Source organism: Engystomops pustulosus, chromosome 9, assembly GCF_040894005.1.
Source record: "Engystomops pustulosus chromosome 9, aEngPut4.maternal, whole genome shotgun sequence".
Classification (NCBI taxonomy): domain Eukaryota; kingdom Metazoa; phylum Chordata; class Amphibia; order Anura; family Leptodactylidae; genus Engystomops; species Engystomops pustulosus.
The window spans coordinates 75592590-75612867 of record NC_092419.1 but is presented as its reverse complement, the minus strand read 5'-3'; the positions used below and the strand labels follow the sequence as shown (position 1 = coordinate 75612867).

At 42.2% G+C, this 20278-nt stretch overlaps 1 protein-coding gene across 2 annotated transcripts in view; it reads right to left on the bottom strand.

Annotated features, from left to right (window-relative positions):
• Positions 1-1309: 1309 nt before the first annotated feature.
• Positions 1310-20278, bottom strand: part of FAAH2 (fatty acid amide hydrolase 2) — a 47652-nt gene continuing 28683 nt past the window's right edge. For both annotated transcript variants that reach the window (XM_072125549.1, XM_072125550.1), the window contains exons 9-10: positions 6926-7120; positions 1310-1683 (exon numbers count right to left, since the gene is read on the bottom strand). In XM_072125549.1, coding sequence (XP_071981650.1) covers positions 1508-1683; positions 6926-7120 — 371 coding nt within the window. In that variant the 3' untranslated portion in view covers positions 1310-1507. The remainder of the gene's footprint in view (positions 1684-6925; positions 7121-20278) is intronic.

Sequence of the window (20278 nt, the reverse complement as noted above, 5' to 3'; positions counted from 1 at the left end):
TTGTTGTACAGAGCTGGGTAGTGTCATTTTCTGCGACATTTGATAATATTTTCAATGATATCATTTTTAGGACTGTACGATCTTTTGACCACTTTTTATAGATTTTTTTAATATTTTTCAAAATGGTGCCATTTTCGACTTTGGGCGCTATTTTCCGTTACGGAGTTAAACGCATTGAAAAACCATTAATATATTTTGATAGATCGGGCATTTTTGGATGCGTCGAAACGTAATGTGTTTTTACTGTTTATTTATATTTATGTCAGTTCTAGGAATTTTTTTAGGACTGTACGACCTTTTGATCACTTTTTATAGAATTTTGAATTTTTAGGTTTTTTTATTATCATTTTTTTTTAAACTTTTTTTTATTTTTACTATACTTTAACCCTAGGTTGTCTGATCGATCCTATCATATACTGCCATACTACAGTATGGCAGTATATGGGGATTTTCCTCCTCATTCATTACAATGTGCTATCAGCAATTTGTAATAAAGGGGTTAAAACCCCTTTCAGAAGACCCACGGCTACGGAAGACCCGAGGGTACTATGGAGATGGATCGCCACTCCTCGATGACGTCACAGGGAGCGACGATCCTAGGTAAGATGGTGGCGCCAATGCGCCGCTATCTTTTTGAGGCTGCCGGCATCTTTGATAACAACGATCGCGGGTGTCACCGGTAAGTCTTTGCTGCAATATGCAGTAAAGACTTACTGGCTAAGGAGACGGCTCATCCCGTGAGCCCACTCCATGCAGCGGGACCCGACCACCGCCTCGAATACACCGCGGGCGATCGTGAACCAGTTAAGCTACAAAATGGCTGCGTCTTTAAGGGGATAAGGTATGATTGGGTTTAGTGAGCTTAACAACTGTGGTGGTGGGGGGCAGGAGGAGTTCAGGGAAGGGCACTTCATTTGTAATTGATTTACATCTGTACTTCTGCTATGTACAATTGTAATCGCTGTTTTTTTTTTTAAAACTGCAATAAAAATATGCTGCTCTTCTCACCACCCCATTATCTCTGTATACACTATATAAATAAAGGAATTATACAAACTCTTTGCAGATGTTAACCTGGATGGGACTTGAACCCAGGTCCCCAGCACGGCAAAGCTGTAGTGCTGCCCTCTCTGTACTAACCCTCCTCCACTGCCTGGGAACAGGGGAGAGTAATGGCATCTGTTGAACAGCCTGGTTGACCCATCCATCTTAGCAAATAGTGCCTACAGCAGTCATAAGACTCTCTGCTCCCCCGGGCATGAGATATGTGAGCATCATAGAGGATTAAGGGATAATAGAAAAACAGGAGTATTCATTAGCTGGTTTATTGTCAGTCAATTTACATAGATTTCTTTAACAGTGGTTATAAAAACAAATACTATGTTATAGAACATTTAACAATTCCATCTCAATATAAAAATTATAAAACTGGCAATGCAGACAACAGGTATGGATATTCAATTGTATGTTTTGTCCGTTAGAACAGTCCAGTTTTTTACTTAATGTGTCAGATACATCCGGGTGGTGTCCAACCAACTAGCGAACTTTCCAGATACTGGGCAAGTGCCAAAGTCAGATGGTCATTGTGCTGAGAAGAAATGATTTGTATACCCAAAGGCAGTCCACCTTCACTTAGCCCCAGGGGGCATTGAGTAACAGGAACTCCTAACACATTAAATATACCTGAGGGGAGGAGGAAACAGTTACATTAATAAAATGACATATAACTCTGTGAACACTGTAGAATTTTAGTAGCTGAAAGAAAACTCTACTGGTGTCTAATACAACAAATAAAGCAAATCAGGATGAAAACGGAGAGAAAGATGATAACAGCATCAATAAATACTACAGATGAGGTGCAAACATTGTATTGGCCTTTCATACTTTCAAAGGAAATCTACCATTAAAAGCAAACATTATCCAGGCATTGCGATTGTGGTAATCTTCTTGTATTTATTATCCATGGCCTCCTTCCATCTTAAATCAACTTGCTTATGAGCCTGAAGCTCTTCTGGGAGTGTTACCAGAGCACCTCTGTGCTGCAGATGCAAAGGATGTTACAGTGTGCAAAGAGCGCTTCCACCTCCAACTGTGCCAAAACCTCCTCTATTATTGAGATAACATCAGGCAAAGGGAGGGGTGAAGTGCTGAGAGAGCAGAAGTGTAGGGACGAGACAGTGTAACTTTGGAAGCAACCCCCCCCCCCAAACTGGAAATCTATTGGTTGTCTTTGCATGCACTTTGTGTATTTGCAGACACAGATGTCAGGTATAACCTTTCTGGGTCAGAGCAGGGGGTGAGGTTCAGCTTTATTATAAAGCACACAAGCTTGTAAAAGAACAGCATTGGGCATTATCAGCCATAGGCAGTGAGTCTCATCTTGATTGGAGAATCCATTTATAGTGTGGACTCCTGGGCGGACATAGTCTTGCATAACAGGGTGTTGTACCGAATGGCGGCGCCATCTGTTCACTTTGCAGTTTCTAGCAAGCTTTATCTATATTATCTATAAAGTTTACAATGTATTTCTGAGTATATAATATAGCATTTCTTCCCTTAGATGCTGCCTGAGGGGCTCAGCAAATACCCCAGGAGCCCTAAAGGCACACTAGCGTAATTTCAAAAATGTATTTTATGGGTCAAAAAACTAAAAGTGTATTTTAGAAGAAAGGAGGCCATGAACAACAAATATTACCACAGTCACAGTGTCTGGTTCTATGACTAAATGTTCCTAGTTTATGATGCTTGATTTTAACAGTAGTGTGTGAAGCACACAACAAAATGGAGCACTGTTAAAATGGAATGCCTGGTTAATTTGCACCAAAAAACTAAAATGCCTTTAACCACATTTATTGTGGCGCAAAAACTGCCAGCGGGATGGGTGCCGCTATCTTGGTGACGATCGGTGCTCCTGGTGACGTCATCGGGGAGCGGCGATCGGTCGTCATGACAGCCACATTTTAACGAATGATGTGGAAAATCCCAATATACTGCCATACTGTCGTACTGGCAGTGTATGGTAGGATCGATCAGACAACCTAGAGATAAAGTACCCTAGGGGGTCTGAAAAATAGTGATAGTAAAAATTAAAAAGAGAAAACAAATTTAAATTATAAAAAAACCTAAAAATTTAAATCACCCCCCTTTCCCTAGAACTGATATAAATAAACAGCAAAAATCATAAACACATTAGCTATTGCCGCTCTATCAAAACATAATAACGAATTTTCACTGCGTTTAACCCCGTAAAATGGCCCTTTTTTGCATTTCGAAAAATATAAAAAGTGTTTAAAAGGTCATACAGTCCGAAAAATGGTAGCATTGAAAACGTCATCAAAAGTTGCACAAAATGACACCACCCACACCTCCGTACACCGAAGTATAAAAAAGTTATTAGCGCCAGAAGTTGGCAAAATCCCCCCCCAAAATTTTTGTACAGGTGGTTTTAATTTTTGTAAATGTATGAAAGCATTATAAAACCTATACAAATTTGGTATCCCCGTAATTGTACCAACCCAAAGAAAAAAATAGACATGTCATTTGTGACACACAGTGAAAGCCGTAAATCCAAGCCCACAAGCATTCGGCGAAATGGGTTTTTCACCATTTTCACTCCATTTGGAATTTTTTCCCCGCTTCCCAGTACAGGGCAATACCATCACTATGAAGTACAATTTGTTACGCAGTAAACAAGCAGTCACACAGCTCTGAACGTGCAAAAATTAAAAAAGTTATAGATTTTTGAAGTTGGGGAGTAGAAAATGCAAATGAAAAAACAAAAAAGAGCCAGATCGTTAAGGGGTTAAGACACTTTTCCAACTAGTATGACAAAAGAGGTGTGAAAAGAAGTTCACAGGGTGAAATTAGTGCATCAAGTATAACAAGACATTCTTAAATTATGTCTGTCATAACTTGCTTGTTTTTCAACAGTTTAAATTGTGTTTAACTGAGTCACTTTTGCCAACTCTTATCTGTAGCCATTTCTGCATTTCTGGTTATACAATTTGTGACTATCACTTTGTGACTCCAATTTTGTGCCTTATTTGCCAACTCCGATGTAACCTTGAATTTTCTCTGATCTTGTTGTCCCAGAATACAGTGTCCCCATTATACAATTTGATAAATACAGTTTAGCATAACAATGTCTAGTGCAGGGGCGTTGCTAGGGTGGTAAAAGATCCGGGGCACGGGCCCCAATGCATGTGTATCACACTTTCAGTAATGCCCCTCCTGTAAATAACCCCCTCACATGTGGTTGTGTTAATAACAACTTTATTGAGGGGCTGTACAGCTACAGAAACACCGGAGAAATCCTGACTTACATCCAGTGACTGCTATTAGGGTGGTGGAACACGTGACGTTTTGAACCCGTTTTTAGTCAAGCGTTTTCAGTCCGTTAAAAACGCTTCCTTTTTTATCCAGTTTTCCCAATAATCTTAATTAAAAACTGACAAAAAAGGGTTCAAAACGCCACATGTGCCACCACCCTTAGGCCCAGCATCACCACGTCTCCTTCCTGTGGAGTTTACCACACAGACATCTTATGTCCTTCATTGTCCCGAAATCTTGGTTCTCCGAAGTTATGTTAACATGTTGCAGTTACAACTGCATCGCAATCAGCTTTGAGAAAGTTTTAGGTGCAGTTTTGTTATTTTAACAAGTGAAAGACATTTGTGGAACAGGTTTCTCTTCAAACTCAAAATCACTTGTTCAGTTCACCTGTTCAATTAACAAAACTGCACCTAAAACCAAAATACTCCAAGGTTGTGCTCACACGATTGCATTTCAACAAATACAAGAGACCGGGCGCTCTTATCCATCACATGCATTTCACTGGAAACTCATGTGGGATCAAACTTAGGCCCTTCCTACTGCCACATGTGAACACACCCCAAGGAATGTCACCCACACGGCCCCAAGGAATGTCACCCACACAGTCCCCAGTAATGTCCCCCAGTAATGAGCCCCACAGATCTCCCCCTGTAATGTGCCCCACACAGATCTCCCTGTAATGTGCATCATACAGATCCCTCCTGTAATGTGCATCACACAGATCCCTCCTGTAATGTGCCCCACACAGATCCTCCTGTAATGTGCCCCATGCACAGATCCCCCTGTAATGTGCCCCATGCACAGATCCCCCTGTAATGTGCCCCATGCACAGATCCCCCTGTAATGTGCCCCATGCACAGATCCCCCTGTAATGTGCCCCATGCACAGATCCCCCTGTAATGTGCCCCATGCACAGATCCCCCTGTAATGTGCCCCATGCACAGATCCCCCTGTAATGTGCCCCATGCACAGATCCCCCTGTAATGTGCCCCATGCACAGATCCCCCTGTAATGTGCCCCATGCACAGATCCCCCTGTAATGTGCCCCATGCACAGATCCCCCTGTAATGTGCCCCATGCACAGATCCCCCTGTAATGTGCCCCATGCACAGATCCCCCTGTAATGTGCCCCATGCACAGATCCCCCTGTAATGTGCCCCATGCACAGATCCCCCTGTAATGTGCCCCATGCACAGATCCCCCTGTAATGTGCCCCATGCACAGATCTCCCTGTAATGTGCCCCATGCACAGATCCCCCTGTAATGTGCCCCATGCACAGATCCCCTGTAATGTGCCCCATGCACAGATCCCCCTGTAATGTGCCCCATGCACAGATCCCCCTGTAATGTGCCCCACACAGATCCCCCTGTAATGTGCCCCATACAGATCCCCCTGTGATGTCCCCACACACAATCCCCCTGTAATGTGCCTCATAGCCCTTACTATGTTCTCCCTCTCACCTGACTCGTGCAGCTCTGTGCGCTGCTTCCCCCTGCAGGTGAGATCATCACAGGTCCTGCAGGGAAAGCAGTGTACACTGCGCAGCCTCTCATCACGATCTATGTCCGGAGGACATGGATCGTGAAGAGAGAGAGGAAGATGCCGTGAAGCGGGACTGATGTCTTTTGACCTAGCGACGCCCCTGGTCTAGTGTAACTGTTCAATGTCTTTACAAAACTTTCAATAAGTCTCCTGTGTACATAGGAGAGAGAACTCTGTGCCATGTGTAGTTGCCATGCACCATCACTGCAGCTTAGCTTCTATTGAGTCCCAGTTTATCCCCATTTGAATTGTGCAACAGTGATTTGTTCTTGCTGTTGCTCCTCTCATCTGTGGGAATGACAGTAAGGCCCCATGCACATGACCGTTTATAAAACGTCCGGAATACGACCCCATGCATTCCAATGGACAAAACGGCCATCCATGTACATGGCTGTATTGGCCACTGTACCGTACTATAAGTGAGCCTCATAAAAAAAATATAGCGCATGTCCTGTTTTCCACAGTATTTCCATTCAATATGGCCAATAGAAGTCTATGGGAACGTATAAAATACAGGCTAAATACGTGCTGCATACGGCTGTGTACCGTATACTGCCGTATATACGTGCTGTATCCAGAACCAGTGGGAGGTGCATTCTGTCAGGCAGCCAACAGTCAGCCATCCATCATCTGCCAGGCAACCGTATTTTATACAGATACGATGCAATACGTTGCCATACTGATGCAAAACGTCCCCTATTAACGGCCAAAATACAGCAGCATGGAGCCTAATAGTGGATACCTGTCCTTTGCTTCACTTTTGTAATGCAATATTACTGAACAAAATCTTATTGTTATAAATGATATTCATATAAAGTTTTTTAGCAAAATGTTTACAAAAATACTAGATCCTGACACATTGTTTACTGCAACTACTGTTCTGTAGACAGTGTCTATCAGTAGAAACTACCCTAAAAAGCTTCAGCACAGTTATAAACACTGTTATATATAAAAAACATTCTCTGGCTTTATATACGCACACGCACATATACACATAGACATACATATAGAAATTCTGTACAGAAATTCTGAAGTGTTATAAATACTAACCAGTGTATGCAAAATTGAAAGGCATGGCAATCGGCTCATTGTGTTTAGGAGCTATCTTGGGGTGTGAGGGATAAAGAAGAATTCCATCATCTCCCAACAAGGAATTTATCTCATCTTTCAAGTTTTTAGCTTTCTGGATCATTTTTGCATTTCCTTCAGGATTTAGATTTGCCAATTTCTCAGTGAGAGCCAAACCTGCACAAAAAAAAAAAGACATGTACATTTTTGAAGTTAAATTTCAAAATGCAAGTAGATTGATATGCTTCCACATGACAAAGGTAAGAGGTGTAGATTCCTGCTATGTATAAGACATATGGGGCCCACCTCAGATAAAGTGATCAAAAAGTCGTACAGTCCTAAAAATGATAACATTGTAAACATCATCAAAAGCAGCAAAAAACGACACCTCCCAAAGCTCTGCATACCAAAGTATAAAAAAGTTATTAGCGCCAGAAGATGGCAAAATCCCCCCAAAATTTTTTGTACAGGAGGTTTTAATTTTTGTACATGTATGAAAACATTATAAGACCTATACAAATTTGTTATCCCAGTAATCGCACCGACCCAAAGAATAAAGTAGACATGTCACTTGGGGCATAATGTGAAATGCGTAAAATCCAAGCCCACAAGAATACGGCACAAATGCATTTTTTTTTACCAATTTCACTGCATTTGGAATGTTTTTCCCGCTTCCCAGTACACGGCATGGAATATTAAATACCACCATTTTGAAATGTAATTTGTCACGCAGAAAAGCCATAGCACAGCTCTGTACATGGAAAAATAAAAAAAGATAGATTTTTGAAGGTGGGTAGTGAAAAATGAAAACGCAAAAACGTAAGGGCTGTGATGGGAAGTGGCTAATATTATGCTAATGACACAATTGTGTTGCGCCTGTGTTTTGTCTGACAATTTTGAAAACTTTGCACCTAAAGAGGCGTGGTACTGTATGTTCCTAGTTTGTCCCACATTTATTATGGAGATGCACCACAATTCTGTCGCAAGAGCATGAAGCAAAGTGCAGCAAGAAAAAATAAGTGTAACTGTGTGCACATCATAAAAACTGACCAGATCTATTAAAAATATGCAACACTATTAAATAATGTGTTGCAACTTGCACAAAAAAGTGAAAAGAAAATGAATGCACCATGTACAAGTTTTAATATATCTGGGCCATAGTATTTTAGGGTTCTTTACCATTACCCTTGGACAGTGGCAGATTTACCACTTAACCTGACAAATGCAGTGAAATAGACTTAAAAAAAAGTATTTGTGTCATTTTCTTGTGGGCTCGGTTTTTACAGTTTTAACTCCAAATGACTACTCCCATTTATTCTTTGGCTCGGTACAATCATAGATATAAATTAGTTCTATAGGTTTTAGTGTGTTTTAATAGATTTTTTTTTTAAAAAATTCATTCATTTTGTACCAAAAATGTCCTTGTTTTTTCATACTTTGACTGTCATATAACAGTTTAAAGAGCTACGCAAGGTGTAATTTTTGTGTAACAAGCTTAAGTTTTCATTGCTACGATTTTGGGGATTATACAACCAAATAGTGGCAATTTGAACATTCTGGTGACGCTTTATTCACTTTGGTAAAACCTGTGATGGAATTGTTTTTATATTTTGATAGATCAGGAATTTTGGGATGCGGCAATGTTTATCATTTTGTTTCTTTATTTTTAAATCAGTTCTACAGAAAGGAGTTGATTTGAATTTAAGTTATTTTTTATTTCTTTAAACTCATTATTTTACAATTTTTTAGACCGCCCTAGGGCAGTGGTGGCAAACCTATGGCACAGGTACCAGACAATTTAAACTTTTCTTTTTTACCTTTTGAAATGGAAGAGTTTAGAACTGACATAAATGAAAATAAACGCAACCTAAAGTTATATTTTAACCCCTTAGCGCTCCGCGCCGTAGCTGTACTGCGCAGCTTCCGACGATTAGCGCTCAGCGCAGTACAGCTACGGCGCGAGCGCATAGGATTTTAGAATTGTCACCACGTCTCGCGACGTGGTGACATCGGGACGAGATTTGGGTGACAGAGGCAGGAGGAGTTCCTGTCTCCGTCACCCGACCAATCAAATCGGTCCCGCCCGCCGATCGCCGTGATTGGCCAGTCAAACCTGACTGGCCAATTACAGCGATTTTGGGCTAAAAAACGTGGTTTTAGCCCCTTCCTCTTCCTCCAGCGGCACCATTTTGGTTTGGTATCGCTGGAGAGAGGAGAGAGCGTTACTGTGTGCACCAAAATACACTTTTACACTATAAATAGTGTTCTGATCCTTATCTGATCCCTATTGTTCCCTACAAATTCCCATCCCTATCTGTTTTTTCCTGTGTCCTGTGTGTTCCCTGTGTGATCGCCTTGTGTGATCCCACGTGTCTTCCGTTTTTCCCTGTCTGTCCCTTCTGAACCCAAACGCACTTTTCAGTGCGCTGTGTTAGCGTTGTTCTGCACTGGACGCACTTTTCAGTGCGCCGTGTGAATAGCGCTGCACAGAATCTTTAGCAGTCTTAGCGGTAGTTAGTTTGTCTTAGGGCAAGCTAGGTGCATTTGTAGCGCCTTTTTGCGCGGTGCACATAGGTTTTTTTTCGGTGCCTGGTAATATTTTTTTCCAGAGCGCCCGTACGTAGCTACTTTTTGTGTGTGCCATCTGTGCGGATGGTCCGTGTGGTTTGGTGTGCATTATCTTTTTTTTTGTGTGCTATCTGTGCGGCTTGTCCGTGTAGTTTAGTGCGCATTATTTTTTTTGTGTGCTATCTGTGCGGCTTCTCCGTGTAGTTTAGTGCGCATTATTTTTTTTTGTGTGCTATCTGCGCGGCTTGTCCGTGTAGTTTAGTGCGCATTATTTTTTGTGTGCCATCTGTGCGGCTGGTCCGTGTGGTTTGGTGTGCATTATCTTTTTTTTTTTTGTGTGCTATCTGTGCGGCTTGTCCGTGTAGTTTAGTGCGCATTATTTTTTGTGTGCTATCTGTGCGGCTTGTCCGTGTAGTTTAGTGCGCATTATTTTTGGTGTGTGCCATCTGTGCGGCTTGTCCGTGTAGTTTGGTGCGCATTATCTTTTTTTTTTTTGTGTGCTATCTGTGCGGCTTGTCCGTGTAGTTTAGTGCACATTATTTTTTGTGTGCTATCTGTGCGGCTTGTCCGTGTAGTTTAGTGCGCATTATTTTTTGTGTGTGCCATCTGTGCGGCTTGTCCGTGTAGTTTGGTGTGCATTATCTTTTTTTTTTTTTTGTGTGCTATCTGTGCGGCTTGTCCGTGTAGTTTAGTGCACATTATTTTTTGTGTGTGCCATCTGTGCGGCTTGTCCGTGTAGTTTGGTGTGCATTATATTTTTTTTTTTGTGTGCCTGCTAGACGGTTTATCCGTGTAGTTTGGTGCACATTATCTAATTTTTCTAGTTCTCTATTTTTTTTGTGTGCAATGTCTCAGAAGACGTACACCGTGTTGGAGGCATATAACATGCTTGCCTCTGACACCGAGTCAGCTAGTGGGGATGATGGTCCCTTTTACCTATCATCATCCTCCTGCTCATCTTCCAGTGACCTGGAAGGACCCCCAAGAAGGCGCCGTAGGGTTCCAGGGACTTCTGCAGGAGAAGTGCCTGGGACTTCTGCAGGAGAAGTGCCTGGGACTTCTGCAGGAGAAGTGCCTGGGACTTCTGCAGGAGAAGTGCCTGGGACTTCTGCAGGAGAAGCGTCTGGGGCTTCCACTGACCCCACATGGGTAGCCCCAGATAATTATACCCCTCAGGTCCCTGACTTTTTGGGCCATCCTGGAATTAACTTTGACACGACAGGGCTCAGAGCTGTGGACTTTTTTAAGTTTTTTTTTGATGAGGAGCTGTTGAATTTAATTGTAGTCCAGACCAATCTCTATGCTGCACAACATATTGCCCAAAACCCCACGTCCTTTTATGCACAACCCTACAGGTGGACCCCTGTCACTGCAGCAGAGATGCACAAGTATTGGGGCATAATACTCCTTATGGGGATAGTAAAGAAGCCTTCAATCAGGGACTACTGGAGCACAGACATTCTGTACCACACCCCCATGTTCCGCATGGCAATGAGCAGGATGCGCTTTGAAGCCATCCATAAGTTTTTGCACTACACTGACAACACACAGTGCCCACCCAGAGGTGACCCCAGTTATGATCGGTTATTTAAGGTCAGGCCCATATTAGATCATTTTAGTGCCAAGTTTGCCCAGGCATATACCCCCGCAAAACATGTAAGCATAGACGAGTCCCTAGTACAATTCAAAGGGAGACTTCACTTCCGCCAGTACCTGCCCAATAAGAGGGCAAGGTATGGTGTGAAGATGTATAAGCTGTGCGAAAGTTCATCAGGGTACACATACAAGTTCAGGATATATGAAGGGAAGGACTCCACTACAGTGCCCCCAGAATGCCCCCCCTTCCTGGGTGTTACAGGGAAGATAGTGTGGGATTTAGTGCACCCACTGCTGGACCAGGGCTACCACCTCTACCTGGACAATTTCTACACCAGCACCACCCTGTTCAAGTACCTCACTTCCAGAAATACTGCGGCATGCGGCACTGTACGCAGAAATCAGAGAGGTCTCCCTAAGTCGCTGCTTGGGCAAAAACTTAAAAGGCACGAAAGCAGGGCACTATGCAGGGACTCTGTATTGTGTGTTAAGTACAAGGACAAGAGAGAAGTCCTTGTATTAACCACAATACATGAGCACACCACCACCCCTGTCCCAGTACGAGGTGCCAGTACAGAAACCCCCAAGCCAGACTGTATTTTAGATTATAACAAATACATGGGAGGGGTGGACTTGTCTGACCAGGTGCTTCAGCCGTACAATGCCATGCGGAAGTCGAGGGTGTGGTACAAGAAGCTGGCCGTGCACATGATGCAGATGGCATTGTATAATGCTTTTGTGCTGCATCGATATGCCGGCCAGAGGGGAACTTTCCTGGAATTTCAAGAGGTGGTAATAAAGTACTTTCTTTTTGGAGACCAGGAAGGGGGGAGTGCTAGCACATCTGGAAGTGAGGCCCCAACACGTATTGTACCAGGGCAGCACTTTCCAGGAGTAGTTCCCCAAACAGCCAGCAAGGGAAGGACACAGAAGAGGTGCAGGGTGTGCTCCAAAAATGGCATTCGGAAGGACACCATTCATCACTGTGAGACATGCCCAGAAAAACCAGGGTTATGTATGAAAGATTGCTTCCGAATTTATCATACATCCCTGGATTTTTAGAGTACTCTGTTGCTACCCTGACGCACAGCTTATACATCATGCCACATGCCGCACCTTCCCTTCTAAGCCCTGCCATGTGCCCAGCCTCTAGATTACTGTCCCGTATGCTTTACCCGGGAAAACATGCATCATGATTTTTAGGGTGTTTGTCTCCCATGGCAGCAGCTGGGCACAAAATGACATAATAGATATTTTTTACTATGCACTATCCATTATGCACTTTTTCAGGGGTCCACCTGTGGGGTTAAAATGCTAACTATACCCCTAGATTAATTCATGGAAGGGTGTAGTTTCCAAAATAGGGTCAGTTCTTAGGGATTTCTACTGTACTGGCCCCTATTGGCATCTACAAATCTTTCATGATGCCAAAAAGAAAAAAAAAATGTACAATGTCTGTGCTCCAACAAGTTATTCCCTTTTGAGCCCTACCGTGTCTCCATCCTACAGATTATTGCCTCCTATGGGGTATTGCCCTAACCGGGGTAACCCGCAGAATGATTTTTGATGTGTTTTTCCCCAGTGGCATGAGTTGGGCAAAATACTTTTGTCACTTCAATGGCATATTTGATAAATTGCAATACAATTGTTTCTCTGCACTACTCACTTTGTATTAAATTTTAGCCAGCACCTTAGGGGTTAAAATGCTCATACAAGCCTACATACATTCTTTGAGGGGTGCCCTTTCCAAAATGGGTTCACTACTTGGGGGTTTCTATTGTACTGGTACCTCGGGGGTACCCCCCATTACCAATCTAGTGAAAACGAAGCTTGAAAACCAAAATTGTGCTTCTTTCTTCCTGACCCCTGCCGTGTGCCCAGCCTGTAAATTATTGGCACATGTGTGGTATTGCTGTATTTGGGACAACCCGCAGAATGATTTTTGGGGTGTTTGTCTAAAGTGGCATGGGTTGGGCACAGTACACGAGGCACTAAAATGACATTTTTGAGATAAAAACACAATTTTTACTCTGCACCCTTTACTTTGCATTCAATTTTGGCCAGCGTGTTGGGGGTTAAAATGCTCATACAAGCCTACATACATTCTTTGAGGGGTGCCCTTTCCAAAATGGGTTCACTACTTGGGGGTTTCTATTGTACTGGTACCTCAGGGGTACCCCCCATTACCAATCTAGTGAAAACGAAGCTTGAAAACCAAAATTGTGCTTCTTTCTTCCTGACCCCTGCCGTGTGCCCAGCCTGTAAATTATTGGCACATGTGTGGTATTTCCGTACTCGGGACAACCCGCAGAATGATTTTTGGGGTGTTTGTCTAAAGTGGCATGGGTTGGGCACAGTACACGAGGCACTAAAATGACATTTTTGAGATAAAAACACAATTTTTACTCTGCACCCTTTACTTTGCATTCAATTTTGGCCAGCGTGTCGGGGGTTAAAATGCTCACCACAACCACCGATAAATTCTTTGAGGGGTCTAGTTTCCGTAATGGTATCATTTATTGGGGGTTTCTATTGCACTGGCACCTCACAGGCCCTGCCAACATGACATGGCACTCTAAATCCAAACGTGTGAAAACGGAGCTGGAAAATCAAAATTTCACTCCTTCCGTTCTCATCCCTACTGTGTGCCCAGTCTGTAAATTATTGGCACATGTGTGGTATTGCTGTACTCGGGACAACCCGCAGAATGATTTTTGGGGTGTTTGTCTAAAGTGGCATGGGTTGGGCACAGTATATGAGGCACTAAAATGACATTTTTGAGATAAAAACGCAATTTTTACTCTGCACCATTTACTTTGCATTAAATTTTGACCAGTGTGTCGGGGGTTAAAATGCTCACCACAACCACCGATAAATTCTTTGAGGGGTCTAGTTTCCGTAATGGTATCATTTATTGGGGGTTTCTATTGCACTGGCACCTCACAGGCCCTGCCAACATGACATGGCACTCTAAATCCAACCGTGTGAAAACGAAGCTGGAAAATCAAAATTTCACTCCTTCCGTTCTCATCCCTACTGTGTGCCCAGTCTGTAAATTATTGGCACATGTGTGGTATTGCTGTACTCGGGACAACCCGCAGAATGATTTTTGGGTTGTTTGTCTAAAGTGGCATGGGTTGGGCACAGTATATGAGGCACTAAAATGACATTTTTGAGATAAAAACGCAATTTTTACTCTGCACCATTTACTCTGCATTCAATTTTGACCAGCGTGTCGGGGGTTAAAATGCTCAGCACAACCACCGATAAATTCTTTGAGGGGTCTTGTTTCCGTAATGGTATCATTTATTGGGGGTTTCTATTGCACTGGCACCTCACGGGCCCTGCCAACATGACATGGCACTCCAAATCCAAACGTGTGAAAACGGAGCTGGAAAATCAAAATTTCACTCCTTCCGTTCTCATCCCTTCTGTGTGCCCAGCCTGTAAATTATTGGCACATGTGTGGTATTGCCGTACTCGGGACAACCCGCAGAATGATTTTTGGGGTGTTTGTCTGAAGTGGCATGGGTTGGGCACAGTATATGAGGCACTAAAATGACATTTTTGAGGTAAAAACGCAATTTTTACTCTGCACCATTTACTTTGCATTAAATTTTGACCAGCGTGTCGGGGGTTAAAATGCTCACCACAACCACCGATAAATTCTTTGAGGGGTCTAGTTTCCGTAATGGTATCATTTATTGGGGGTTTCTATTGCACTGGCACCTCACGGGCCCTGCCAACATGACATGGCACTCCAAATCCAAACGTGTGAAAACGGAGCTGGAAAATCAAAATTTCACTCCTTCCGTTCTCATCCCTTCTGTGTGCCCAGCCTGTAAATTATTGGCACATGTGTGGTATTGCCGTACTCGGGACAACCCGCAGAATGATTTTTGGGGTGTTTGTCTAAAGTGGCATGGGTTGGGCACAGTATATGAGGCACTAAAATGACATTTTTGAGATAAAAACGCAATTTTTACTCTGCACCATTTACTTTGCATTAAATTTTGACCAGCGTGTCGGGGGTTAAAATGCTCACCACAACCACCGATAAATTCTTTGAGGGGTCTAGTTTCCGAAATGGTGACATTTTGGGGGGTTTTCTATTGTACTTTTACTTCAGGGGCTCTTCAATTACACTGTGGCACCACAAAATATTTGCAGCCAAATTGGCTTTCCAAATTCCCAGTATCGCTAACTCTGTTCTGGACATCGCTGTGCGGGGAAACAGCAGCTGACATCCACATGTCTGGTATCGCCGTACTCGGAAGAAGCAGGGCAAGAAATTAGGAATATATATTTACCTCAAATTCCTTCTGAATGTATCCATTTTAGGGCTAAATTGGAAAGATTGAAATCCAAAATTGAAATTTCAAAATTTCCACTCCATATGCTTCCGGAAAAATAATTAAAGGGTTAACAGACTTCTTAAATGCTGATTTGAATAGGTTGAGATGTTAGGTTCATAAAATGGTGTTACTTGTGGGGGTATATAGTACATAAGCCTTTATAGAGCACTTCCAAACTGAATTGATCACCAAAAAGTTCGCATTTTTCAAATTTCAAGAAAATCTGAGAAGTTGCTACTAAAACTTCAAACCTTCTCACATCCATAAAAAAAATGGAAACTTAAAACAAATAATGGATATAAAAAGAAGACCAATGGCAAAAGGTTTCTATCAAAAAAAATTTGTGGTATCACTTTTTGTCTAAAAAGTATAACATTTGAAACTTTGAAAATAGTCATTTTTTTCAAATTTTTCCTAAATTTTTGAATTTTTACCCCCCAAAAAAGGAACGGATCACCGAAATGACACTACTAACATAAACTACAATGTCTCACGAGAAAACAATCTCAAAATCACAGAGATATCTTAAAGCGTTGAAAAGTTATTACCACAGGAAGAGACACTGGTCAAATTTCAAAAAAAAGTTGCGAGCCTTAACCTGCAAACAGGCTGCGTCCTTAAGGGGTTAACCAAGGTCCACGTGGCCTTTCATCCACAATATACTCATACCTAATACCCTTTCCTCAACCTTGGAGAAATGAAGACCATTTATTCCTAACCTGACAAATACTATAATGACACATCAAAATATGCTGGCTTTTGGCAAATGGTTTGGATGGGTCTGATAATTTTATCATTTTGGCAAGATATGGTATCTTTTCTATCTACTGTTGTAGGTATCCCGGCCCCATTAACTCCTGAGATATGTCTGCTAGAAGGTCTTATATGCACATGGCGTTGATGTGATTTCTTGTCTTAGGGAAGCTCTTTATCCTGACAGCAAGGCCATGGCTTTGTGCTGCAAGGCTCAGCGTCCACCTTTCCTCTCAATGTGGAAGAAGCTAGCAAACTCTGTTCTCCCTTTGAACAACTTGATATATAGAAGCAGGAGTTGTTCAGATAAATAAACCTGGTGTGATTCCCCAGTTACCTTATACTCTGTGAATTCCTTTGTCTCTCAACTCCGGGCGCTGCAGGGTTAACCAGAGATATGAGAGGATGGAGGGGACTGCAAAAGGAGGCTGCAAACTGATATCCTCATTTATTTATTGTGTTCACTCCACAGCCTATGTATTGTCCAGATGTATGTCTATTTCAAGTGTAGCACTGTATTATTTCTTGATTTCCATTTTTATTCATGTATTTGTTGTACACTCTTAATAAAATGAGTTCAAAAAAGTAATATTTTAACAGTTCATCTTATACATATCAGTTCAAATAGCAAACATTATGCATTGTTTCCATTCTTTAAGATTTTTTGTACATTTATGTTTTGAGTTATGGGTTATAATGCCCCCTCTCCCACAGCTAAATGTGGAGGGCAAACCTCTTTTACCTTATAAGATATTTATATAAATGTTTCCTCTACCCCCTTTGTGTGTGCTCTGTCCCATCAATAGAAATGGTTAAGTAATATAGACTTTGTGGCAACCTTTTGTGCGTGTGTGTATGTATCTCATATCCTTAAAGAGAACCCGTCAGGCAAATTAACCCCCTAAACTAAATATATTTTCATAAACTGTCATTAGAGAGCATTGCCTCTATCCCTTCATTGTCCCTCTACATGCCTGTAAACTTAAGCAATGAGGTCCTAAAGCTGTATGCAAATGACCTGTGAGATGTCCAATGAGTCATTATCATATTCAAGCTGTCCAGCTTATTCATGAGTGGGAGGCACAGCCACAACCCCCAGTGCATGACTGACAGCCTGTATAATGATGTGAGGCTGTATAATGATGTACTTCCTGGTGCTGGTGGCCACGCCCCTGCAGCCTGTGTGTGTATAGGAGAGATACTAAAGCTCCAGGCAGCCATGTTATAACAGAACATGTCAGGTACTTGTGTAGCTGATGTCTGTGTCTCACATGTGTATTCGGAGGGAGAGCATGTCAGCAGATAAAGCACAGGCACTAGCAATGCTTTACTATTCATTACACATAGACATGAGCAGGGAGAGGAGAGAGGAGGGGGAACAGGAGTCACCATGTGACCAGTCTTATTTACATAATAAAGAAAAGATGATTTTATAATGATAAATGTATGACTTGAGTAGATAAAGGCTGGGATGGAATCCTTGTGAGCTGCTACAACAGGCAGTGGTGACAGAATCAGTGACAGAGAAATGATGACAAGTCAAAACTACACTTGTCATAATTCATAGATTTCAATGAATCTATGATCAGCATTCTCCGAAATTTCTAAGGTGTCAAGCGCCATAGATTTCAGAGTCAAGAAGCCAACCAATTAGGTAATAGACAATTGGCTCAACATTTCATAATGGTGTTTGGTATTGCTACTAAGCTCGCCCAGTCAGGGATGGGCAGGGTGAATGTCCTAAAGATGGACATTTTGCCTAAGATCCTATACTTCTTTTAAGCCCTTCCAGTGCTTTTACCTGGTTCTTTCTGAGACGGCTCTGCTCCATGGCTACAAAGTTGTATGGGCATTGTCCTGGCATCGCTTAGTGTTATCCACCCTATCCAGGCCTAAACCGAATGGGGGAGTGGGTCTGCCCACATGTGTGGCGGCGTACAGCTCCGTAACCCGTAGAAAGATAGGACATGCCGGGCTCTATGTTAAGCTATGGAGAGGGGCGGGGGCGAGTGGCACTCTGCCCCTCCTCCTCTCCCTGGCGCCGATGTGAATGCAGCCTTACTTCTATGCATAGGTATTTCATATTGCAACTGTCATTTTATTTCTGTATTTAATGTTCTGTTTAACAAACTTTGCTTTGTTGACCATAAAAAAATTCCCCAAATTATTTTGCAAATATACAAACGATAAGAAACTACAAAGAATGTGGCCTCTTTGAGGTATTACCTGATGGTCATGGTGGAGGGCGATGAGGAAACGATCTATTAAATGACGCCTTATTAATGGTCGTAAGCAGGAAAATCCCATGGTGGAAAACATGAGGATGTAGAATGTAAATTCTTTATTAAATGGCAACAATTTAACCCAGGAAAAGTGCGATGCAGCCTCAAAACCACCAAAATAGAAAAAAAAAAAATCACTGGGCCCAGATGGCATACAATCCTGGGTACTTCATGAATTATGTTAGCGTGAATTATTTTTATATTTAAAGATTCATTAATTCCACAGAACTGGTACATAGCATATTTGGTGCCAATATAAAAAAAGGAATTAAAAAGCGATCCTGTAAACTATAGAACTGAGCGTTTAACTTTGGTTGTGGGGAAAATATGTGAGAGGTTTGTAAGAGATGCTATCCTGAAGTAGTTCACTGACCATAACCTTACAGTATAACCCAGCACCAGCATGGGTTTATGAGGGACCTGTCCTGTCAGAATAATCTGTTTGGCTTCTATGAGTAGGCAAGTTGTAGACGGGACCTGGTGGAAGCTGTGGTTGTTTCTGGACTTCTCCAAGGCATTTGATAAGGTGCCCCATAATCTGTGTATTTGGGTTGGCACATGGCAAATTCTCGGATTGGGTGGAAGTTATCAGTGGGATGCCACAGGGGTCAGTATTGGGACCTCTTTTTAATTTTTTTAATCTAAAACTGTATTTTTATTGAATTTTCTCCCCAGAACAATACTAACTACCATATATACTGGAGTATAAGCCGAAGCCGAAACCCCTGATTTCAACACAAAAAAAATGGGAAAACCTATTGACTCGAGTATAAGCCGAGGGTGGGAGATGCATTGGTCACAGCCTCTCAGCATACAGCCTGCCCAGCCCCTGTAGCATACAGCCTGCCCAGCCCCTGTAGCATACAGCCTGCCCAGCCCCTGTAGCATACAGCCTGCCCAGGTTGCTCCCATAGGGAGCAATAGGTTTTCCCATGGGTTTTTAATGGGATTGAAGTCAGGAGAAAGTACAGGCCACCCTATCTAGGTACAATGAATGGATTAATGGATAACAGGCTTGTTACTGTACCATTCACATAGTGTAGGGCAGTTAAGTTTTGACTAGACACACCTGCCCACACTGTTAACGCCACCACCAGGTGACAACAGAGGCTTATGCATTGTGTGGTATTAATCATCTGGTTCTCCAGGGTATTGTTCACAATGAAGTGGTCAGTGTGGGATGTGGCCAAAGGACACACGCTTCTACACCTTTTTGTGACTCTTTCACATGTTCATTCAAAAGTCTAGATGGTCTCAAAACAATCACCTCTAAGTGTAAGAGTGCAGTCTAGGTCCATCCCTAAATTTCATCCACAAGCCAAATATCCCTAACTTTTTGTGAGTACTTTATGTCTGTTATTTGGTAGTTCTGCCGACAAACGGGCTACATACATTAAGGGAGTATTACCATTCATTCATGACATACTAAACGTTGTCAAAACCCCCTTTTACATGAGGTCAAATCATGCAATTGGCTATAAGAGATTAAACACCTAGAAACAGAATACTTGGCCAATTTCATCAAAATATCTTTCTTTTATTAAACACTCAGTTTACACAAGACAATGCACAAATCAGTAAAACGTTTTCACAAATAGATTGAAATGGGTAGATATCACATTAAAACATAAAATTCATGGGGCGGGGGTATAGATAATCAAATGCTAATTGCAAGGTTTGTGTGCAAAGAGCTGCATTAAAGTGCAAAATGCTGCAGTACTAGTCTAATGACAATAATGCAACCCACAGCACACAAGGTTATACAACTATATGAGTTTAGT